We start from the raw sequence: 9,759 nt of genomic DNA, 5'->3' as shown, positions 1-9,759 counted from the left end.
GCTTCATCCGTTCGACCAGCAGTGCTTCGTCTACTTCTACTGTTCGTCTTCCAGCGACCGTTCAAGGGACTGCACGATATACATCGACTGTGTACGACTATATCGAACATATACACGTGATGTCTCGTGTGAATGGAGCCACTGATATCTTGAGCGTCGGTCCCCCTCTGCAGAGTACTTTCTGTTTTACATACTTGTGCATGTTTCAATTATGATACACACATGCACATATATGTCACATATATCACATTGTTTTCTAGATTAAATTAAATCTGATAATGACTAATTTTCTAAAAAAAAGAATAAAAAAATACGTCGAACTGCCAGGCTAAGCTGGCTAGCAAGTCAAAGACTTTCCCCTTAGATACCGAATTTGTGTTCTGTTTGCGGTTAATACCTTCTTTTTTGTAACTTCCTAGGAAGTTATCCCAGAAGAGATAGAGTTTGTCTATAATATCAGTTTTAATCACAATTATAGGTGTACATTTGGGCCGGACCTGATGGGTCGGCCCGAAGCACGGAAAAAAAGCATGGCTCAGGCACGGCACGACCCGAAATATTTTAGTGCCGGGCCGGCACGGCCCGTTATTTCGGGCTGGGTTTGGGCCGAGGTCACGGTCCATGGGCGGGCACGAGCACGGCCCGTTTAAGGCAGGCACGAAATGGCCCATATAGAGGCACGAAAAGGCCCATATAATTATTAAACCACACTTTATTCCACACTTTCATATACTTGATAAAGAACACAAAGCTAGAGATAATGCTAGTTAGATGTTTCTTATAGCTTTGAATTAGAGTATGTGATGTAATTTTACTTTTGTTATGAATATTAGACAATAAACTGAATTTACGAACTTTGTATAGAGCTGATTATACTCTTTTTCCTTCCAACAAAATGATTTGTAAACGAGGTAGTCATTGCATAGCTGTGGTAACTTTAATACAAATATTAAGTTTGCTTTTGTTCAAATTTATTTGTCTTATCTTTTATTTGTTTTATTATTTTTTGAATTTAGGGCTCTGATGTGAATTTTGGGCCAAAAATTGAATTTCGGGCCAAAAATAGAATTTCGGTCTTTTATAATTTCGGGCCGCCCGAAATGAGCCCGGCACGTTTAAGCAATTACGGGCTAGGCCGTGGGCCGAGGGCTAGGTCCATGGGCCGGCCCGGCACGGCCCGGCACGACCCGAAATTCAAACGGGCCGGGCCGGCCCGAAATTCAAACAATACGGGCCTTTTCGGGCTTGGGTCGGGCCGGGCCGGGCGACCCGAATGTACACCTATAATCACAATCCCTTTTTTAGCAGGGGGTATCCATAGATCGGCGTTGTACTTTTGATTTACAAGTTCCCACCTTCTAACAGTCTTTACCACATCACCCCCGAACTTATATTAGAGGGTGGCCGAGTCAGCTCCAGCCTATAATTATTTAGCCTGTACTCTCTTTTATAATCGTCAGAGTCGCAGTCTCTTGACTCTCTAACAAACTCCCTTATAACATTATGACACGGGTTAATCAAACTATTCTTGAGTTCTAAACTCTTTGACAAGATTTCTTTATCAACAAAAAAGACGCTGTCCCGAGCTATCGTTATTTTTTTTACAACCTCCCGCAGTAGTCCTGAGGATATTCTATATGTCTTTGTCATTTTTCAATTCCATTTTCTGAGCCTCTTCCCTGGCGGATTTTTTCTGTCAGTCTTTGAGACGTTGTTGTCTTCTTGACTGAGCTGTCGGTACCTGTTATTTGTAATTATCCCTTGTGCTCTATCACGACTTGTGTGATAGTATGGGTGGGGCAAAAACATTATGTTATCCGACACCCTGGAAAAGAACATAGAAGTTCAAGCATAAAAAAATCAAAGATCGCTGGTGTTAAAAAACAGAATCGATCACTTGCAATGGATACCCGATGCTGGGCGTTGATAGTGCGTTTGGATGTGTGCCGTTGTGTTTTGGCTTGGCCAGCTGCTGTGTTGGGTGTTGGGACCAATCGAGTTCAAATTGGGACAAAAGTTTAAAGTTTCTCCGGATGTTTCAAGGTGCCTGTGCGTCGTGTTACGAATTGGAACGGCAACCCCCTCCAAAACAAGCACTACAATAAACTGCGCCAACAACTATGCATGTGCACCACTCTACAGTGTCCTTAGTGCCCGTTCGTTTCTTACGTCCATCACCTGAAATGGTTCCTAGCTGAATTGTTTGTCTAATTTATATAAATTTTGGTTAACTGAAATGATTCCTGGATGAATTCGGAATAAACGAACGAGGCCTTAGTCAGTTTTATTCTCCCTTTTCTACTTAGATTACAAGAAGCACGTATATTGTACAAAATGGCCCCCCCAAATAGCCAAGTATATTGATATATTTATTATAAGCAGTAAAAAGGGCTCTACTGATCTAGATAGATGTTTTAATGCACGGCCTTTCTCTCTTTTTTGGTTTATTATTATTATTTCAGGAGAAAAAAAAGTATATAGTTTCTACTTTCTACTGGCCAGCATTTTCAAAGAGCATTCGGCCGTCGAGATGCGCCTCATCAACCTGGGGTGAAATCTTGGCTCCCTGCCGATTGTAGGAAGCTTCACTGACCTGCATTTTGGCATAAAAAAGCTTTAGCTGGAAATAGTTTCAAACAAACGATTGTCGACAGAACATCAGAGAAGGCAAAAAATATCAGGAATCCAATACCTTTTCGGCACAAATGGCTTGGAGAAGTCCGGCATCGGATGTGCTCTTGGAACCTGCTGCTTCCTCATGTACTTGATCTCAATCTCCTCATCCGCCTGCACAAAGAATACGCCGTGCCATGGCCTCATTTCTTGCACCCCCGAACAAGATCAACTCGAACCAGATGGACAATAGAGCCAGAGCGAACCTTCTGCTGTCTTTCCCTCTCCAGTCTCACTTGCTCCATGAAGCTGTTGCGCTCAGCGACCTGCATGCAGCCGCCGTCAGGAATCGGCGAGGGCGGCGCCGGCGAGCGAGCGAGCATCGCAGTGGGCAACTTACTTGGCTGTCGAACTTGGCGCGTCTGGCCACACGCACTTCGCTGTGCAGCACATGGTCGATCGGTTCGGTGGGTTCCTTCGTTGGAGGTTTCATGGGGATCTGCAGGGTCAGAGAGAAACTGAGAGAAAGAAAGGGAGGGTTTCATGGGGATCTGCAGGATACACTATGAACTGAAACTACACAAGGGGCGTACACACCTCTGGTTCATCAGTGCTGTAGGGTAAACCTTGCGCGAGTGGGTTGCGCAGCCTCTCCTCCTCTTGCTGCATCTTCCTCAACCTCTCGACGAAACTCCCTTCCTTGGCTTTTCCTCTTTGCTGCGTTACAAGAACAGAACACGACTTGTTTCATCCACACTCTACGCCAGAAGGACAAGCATGAACAAGGCCCTCTCGTCGTACCTCGGTCCTGAGACGGAACGGCTGCTGTGTTGTTGTCACCCGTGTCACCTTCCTGCTGCAGCTCCATGCCCTGTCCGACGATCCCGCGGTGCTCTGCGATGTGCAAACACAGTTGTCCGCGCAAATTTCAGGGCAAATTCATCGGCTCAAAGAGAAATAGGACCAGCGTGCGTGCGTACGTTGTATGCCCTCTGCCGCCGTTGGCCCCGTGCATGGTTGATCCTGCTGGATATTCGGAGAGCGCCATCAGCACAATAGTGTGCCAAGAACAGCACAAAGCAGAACATCATTATATGCAGCTATGGGTGCGGGAATCGGAGACCTGGTGCGGTCGGAGGCGTCGAGGATGCAGGCGACGCCGGGGATGGCCGGGAAGGAGACCTCGGACGACGAGGCAACGGAAGGGCACGACACGTCGATCTCCTCGGCACCCCGCGGCGTTGCCGTCAACGTCGCCGTCGCGGTTGCCTCGTCCTTCCTCCTCCTCCTCGCCGCGCCTCTGTTCCGCGCCGTGGGGCCGCCGCCGCCGCCCAGCAAGAGGAGCCGCTCGAACGTGTCCACCAGGTACTTGACGCGGCCCTCGCCGGGCTCCGGGAGGCCGGCCATGGCCTCCTCCATCGCCACGACACTCATCGCCCGCTTCCGCGAGGCGGAGGCCGCGCTGCCCCTCCGCCGTTCTTGGCCCGCCGCCTCGCTGACCCGTGCCTCGTCGCCAGCGCCTGCCGCCGGGGCTGAGAACTTGCTGGTCTTGGTGCAAGGGTCCAGCCTCCTCCTGATCGCCGTCCCGGGCGCCCGCTTCACCGCCGCCGGCGTCTTCATGGAAGAGAGACAAACCGGGGACGGTCCAGAGCGGCACTTCCTGGCCGCCTCGCCGCCGGCGCCAAGAACCGCGGGCCCCGCGACCTTCCCGGCGCACGCCACGAACCTCCTCCGCACCGGCCGCGCAAACGAGGACGGCGCGTCCTCGCGCTCCAGCCGATTCTCCGCCTGCGACGGCGGCGACACCGCCACGGGCGCGAACGGCCGCCGCGGCCGCCCTCTGGCTCTCGTCGCCGCAGCGGCCGTCATCCCCCCGATCAAAAAGTGCGCAAACCAGGAGGAAGGAAGACGAAAGCAGAAGAGGTCCCGAGCGCGGCGGTTGATGAGCGGGAGTAATGAGGCGCGATCCGAGAGGGATGGAATGAAATTTGCGTTTCGAAATCCGCGTGGACGAGCCGAAACGGAATTTATAGACGAGGAAGGAGGAGTCGTCGAGGCGAAGCCGGTGAAGCTGGGCAAGGTAACGTTGCCGGCGTGAGGCGCTGGTGTGCAACGGCTAGCGGCCAAGAGGGGCGGGGGTTTCGTCTCTGCGGAATTTCTGGGCCGTTGGATCGGGGAGCGAGGGGAATCCGCTGCCGTTGATACGCGTTTGTGCGGGGTTGATGCGCGTATCTCTACTATACCATATGTATGCAACGAGGGCGTCCACCCGGCGTCACCGTGCCCCCGCCCCCGCCAGTCCGTCACCATCGCGCGGCGCCACCAACTACGCCCGAGCCCCCGCCTCCACACCCCGTCCCCACGCGCGGCGCAGCGGAGCTATCAGCGCCCTTCCCCAGGCCGGCTTCAACGCTGATGGAGCCATCCTCGCCTCGAATCCTCGCTGCAGTTTTCGTTCCAAAGTTCTCGCCCCGAATCCTCGCCCTTCCCCACCGCACCTTCGGTGTCTCCACCACAATCACCGCGGTGGCTTCACCGTGTCCCCGCAATCACCGTGGCGGCCAGATCCACTACCTCGCCTTCCTGCCGGGCGACGTCCTCTTCATCGCGCACCACCTCGCCACGCTCTTCGTCTTCCTGACCTGCTGCCACCTCGTCCGCCACAGCGCCTACGCTCTCCTCGTCCTCGCCGAGGTCACCAGCCTGCTGCAGAACGCTGGACGCTCGCCGGGATCTAGCGGGACCAGTCCCCCGCCGCGGCCCGCGTCTACAGCGCCCTCTCGCCGTCCTTCTACGCGCTCTACACGCTCGTCAGGGGCGTCGCCGGCCCGCTCTTCCTCCTCAAGATGGCCGCCTTCTACCTGTCCAGCCAGGCCGTCGACGCCATCCCGTGGTGGGTGCGGATCTCCTGGATCCTGGTTGTCGGCACCGCCATTGCGGTCAGCAACCTGTGGATTTGGAACCTCTGGAAGGAGCTCATCAGGGAATGGAAGCAGCAGGCCCCTCCCAAGTCAAAGAAAGACACATAGGCCGCCACCTCCAAGCCGAGTGCCGAGAAGTAGAAGGACAAGATCTACATCCTCATGCCGGTCATGGCCAGTTGCCCACCCCGGCGCCTACGCTCGAGAAGCCACCCATCTTGGCCGCTTCGGTGCGAGGAGGCGCTACCGTCCTCTTCCTCCGATCCACCTCTCCTGCCAACCCGCCAGGTTGCCGCTGCCGAGAGCGAGCGGAGGCCTCCCTCCGCCGACGGGGGAGGAAGATGCTCACCAAGTTCGAAACCAAGAGCAACCGGGTCAAGGGCCTCACCTTCCACTCGCTCAGCCCATGGATCCTGTCTAGCCTCCACAGCGGCGTATCCAGATGTGGGACTACCGCGTGGGCACCCTCCTCATCCGCTTCGAGGAGCACAACGGGCCCGTCAGGGGCATCCAGTTCTAGGTCACGTAGCTGCTCTTCGTGTCCAGAGGTAGTATCGCTCCCCTTGTCGACTGGATCGTACTCCTAGCCCACTAGCGTCGGTCTTAAGCATGCACAGAGGTGACTTCATAGCCGAGTCAGCTGCTCTACGTCTATTGCTTCCCTTTCTCAAGTTATTTCTAGATACAAATTGGTCTCCTTGTTGATACAATATGATGACGGTTATTTCTTAGAAAAAAGATTTGTTCATTTCTACTCCCTAAATTCGTTATTTGCTGAAATCATCATGCTCTGGTTGGGATTCACTGAACCTTACATCTGTTAATGTTGTCTCTGTCAACTTGCTGCCTTACCCAATTAGCCACTGACATCCATAGTACACTGGGAAATGTTGCCTTCACCATGATTCATGTTCGAATTATAAAGATTCAGTTGCTTAGAATGTGATGAGTGATGACAACATTAATTTTAGTTTTTTGTGAAATTTTTTGTTGTCACATCGTTATGCTGTTACAGAACTGTCACGAGCTCACAATCATAAGAATTACGAAACAACAATTGATCCCTAGAGCGTGGACAACATTTTCTCCCGACAGACATTTATGCTTATTTTGTTTTGAGAACAAACTATACATACTACCTTATTTCTCCCGACTGATTAAATCAATAGTAATTAATGTAGCATACTAACCGCGTCTGCAGATGTCCCTCGTTACCTTGTGTTGTCTGTTTGGATTTCAGAGAATTTGGGTCATACGGTTTTGGTGATCAAGGACGCTGATGTATTGATTTTCTGTTTGATGGATGTGCTGGTATTGGATTGGGCAGTTTAGGGGGCAGTCGTTATGCGTCTGTAGTGTCAGTGATCAGCTTGGCCTCCATCTTTTGTGTCGTGCTGTCGGCAGTTGTTCTGAATGGTTTATGATTTGGATTATATTGGATGTGTCTCTTCATCTAGAATTGCTGGTTGCTGAGAATTTGAAGGCGACAAACTTAAATGGGACATCTGATCCGTATGCATTGATCACTTGTGGTGCAGAGGAGAGTTTCAGGTGATCACATTGATTCAATACTTTAAACCTGTTATTTGGACGATTTCAGTTGTTTTATTAACTATATATAGCTTTCGAAATAGTTTCATTTCTAGCTTATTTATCAATCTGAGAATTATTGGACATTGTAATTGGTTTCAGTTCTGGGCAACTTAGTTGGATCTGCTTGTTTGATGTGTCAGATTGATATTTGAATATTGATTAACACATAAATTAATATAATGATCTGATTAAGCTTAGTTGGATCTGCGGATCTGCCCGTTTGCACAAATGGATAGGATCAACATTGTCAGATCTGCTCTCAGATTGTAGGTATCAAAATGGAAAATGGCATAAAAATAATTTGTCTAATCATGTATCTCAGACCCCCATTTATATGATCATATTAACCTGACTGAGAAGTAGTCACTAGCATGTATTTTCATTAACAATTGTAATTCAATAGAGCCTGACAATGGCAAGACTCTAGCACATACATTTATAGAGAAGTAGAGCCCTGCCTGTTAGAAAACTACATCAAATATCCTTAGCTTAAAGTTTGACCGTCTCTTTATAGTGAAAGCATGAAAGAATTGATTTGTTTTGCTCAATGCATTGTGAGGGTGAGTGAGAAGCAAGTTTTCTTCCCTTTGATTGTTACAAGTTACAGCCTATAAAATCTTTTATGTATCCAATAGATTAGATCATAACACCACTCTCCACAATACTACAATAGATTGCTCAATGCATTGTCTATCGAACTAGCTTCTGTTAAGATGCTCTTAATGGCCTAATATTATTCATTTTGTTGTGTGCTGGCTTTCTACTTAACTAGGTAGTAATGATGTTCTATAGTCCTATCACATTTTGGTACTCTGCAGTTTTCCTAAAAGATGATAATGCTAAATAAAGATGAGTGAATATTGTGTAGGTTGGGGACCTCAGGGATTCTCCCACGCGATTCCGACGGCCTCCTTCCTCTCGCGCGGCTGCAGGCCTCCTCCCCCCACCTCCACCTGAATCCACAACACGTGAGAAAAAGCGACGATGACGAAGAACAACGTGGTTGACATCGGGCGGCCTCTCGATTGGTGGTCGTGCTCGGATCCGCACCTCGATGGGGCCACCCTATCCCTCACCGCCCCATCGCGTCGGATTGAGTTCCCTTGGACGGGCGACAGTGTTATGGCCTGTAAATAAACTACATTGTCATGTTAGTTAGAGGGAAGTGGGTCTACATACTGCTTAGCTAGATTAATTGTGATAGTAAGGTGTATTTTGCTGCTTTGTCAACAATTTCAATTTAGACACTTGTTTTTTGGGATGAGCTGCTAAAAACGAGCTGAAGGCTGCTACTGCAGAAAGTGTTGTGGTCATGCTTGTACAAAGAATATTTGTAAACAATGCTTCCGATACCGTTTCCTTAGATGGAGCGCATAAACCTGCTCCTGTATGGCTGAGTACATTGGTTGTTGTCTAAACTGTAATTCTTACTGAAGTACTGTATAATCTTCTTTTGAATGTATTAAGTGTACTGGGAGCCAGAACAACCATTAGTCCTTTGGCAACCCTTGACAACAAAGTTTGTTAGATCAAACATTGCATCCAATTGTCTGATCTGTAAAACAAATCTTAGTATTCTATTTGTTTCTTGTTCAACCTTTAAATGAAGATATTCGAGTACCTAAGATTTTTTATCTGGTTAGCCAATATATTTCTGTAGATATAACAACCAAATGATATAAATGATGATATTGATGATCTTTCTTGGTCTGAATGGAGTTTTTGCACCTATTCACAGGCTAGAGAGTTTCATGCACCTATTCACAGGCTATGATATTTTAGCTATTGGAGGCTTGTCAATTTGTGTTCCGTCGCAACGCACGGACACATACCTAGTATTTATTGAGTTTGAGTGGCTGAGTGGGTTGTCTGGACTCTGGAGTACGTATTTACCATCGGTGAAATCCTTTTGGTGTGAGATTAAACATCCTTTTGGCGTGAGATTAAACAGTGAACCTGGCATTGATCTGATTTTTGCTACTGGAGTGGATTTGGATTTAGAGAGTGTATATGGTCGTTGGGATGCATGGACAAAAAAAAATCTCAGTTACTTTCACTATGGTTGAAAACATACAAACGCCATTTGTAAAGATCGTGTGCAGCGACGACCCTGTAGGAGCATGTATAGCAAAATCTCAAGAATCTTTGTAGGAGCGCATACTTAGGCCCATTTTGCATTGCAGGGCTGTATGCGAAAACAATTTCGGCTTAGACTACTCTGGTTTCTTGGCTTTTCTAAAGAAGCCAAAACCATTTTGCAATTCGTTTAGTAAAACGGTTTTTTTCTATATTTTTTCGAATGATGTATGAGGAGAACGTAGGAGAAGCCGATAGAAGCCATATTTTTTGTGCTCTAGCTCCTAGCAATAAAACGACTCAAACTCTCGAAAGGCTCTCAACGAGAAGCCGATTTTTATGACCGTTTAATAGAGCTTCACGATGAGTCCGAGCTGGAGCCGCCCAAAGAGCCATGCGAAAAGAACCCGATTAGTTATAAAGATATTTTACCATGCTCGAGGTGATGGCCTCGTCCAGGGAGGAGAGAGGGATCGTCAACGTCGAGCGTGGGAGAGGAATGAGTGTCTCCATCAATAAACAAACGACGCACACGACGAGAAAAGGACGTTGTTGG

General features: G+C 48.6%; 1 protein-coding gene across 1 annotated transcript; it reads left to right on the top strand.

The window, feature by feature from the left end:
- The first annotated feature begins 4,886 nt into the window (after positions 1 to 4,886).
- On the top strand, positions 4,887 to 8,585 carry LOC103640129 (leucine-rich repeat extensin-like protein 5). The gene is made up of 3 exons (XM_020546503.2): positions 4,887 to 6,082; positions 6,992 to 7,085; positions 7,996 to 8,585. The coding sequence occupies exon 1, from the start codon at positions 5,029 to 5,031 to the stop codon at positions 5,953 to 5,955; it is 927 nt and encodes a 308-aa protein (XP_020402092.1). The 5' UTR covers positions 4,887 to 5,028; the 3' UTR covers positions 5,956 to 6,082; positions 6,992 to 7,085; positions 7,996 to 8,585.
- Positions 8,586 to 9,759: the final 1,174 nt, after the last annotated feature.

Source organism: Zea mays, chromosome 1 (genome assembly GCF_902167145.1).
Source record: "Zea mays cultivar B73 chromosome 1, Zm-B73-REFERENCE-NAM-5.0, whole genome shotgun sequence".
Taxonomy (NCBI): Eukaryota; Viridiplantae; Streptophyta; class Magnoliopsida; order Poales; family Poaceae; genus Zea; species Zea mays.
This window is presented reverse-complemented; position numbering and strand designations above follow the sequence as displayed.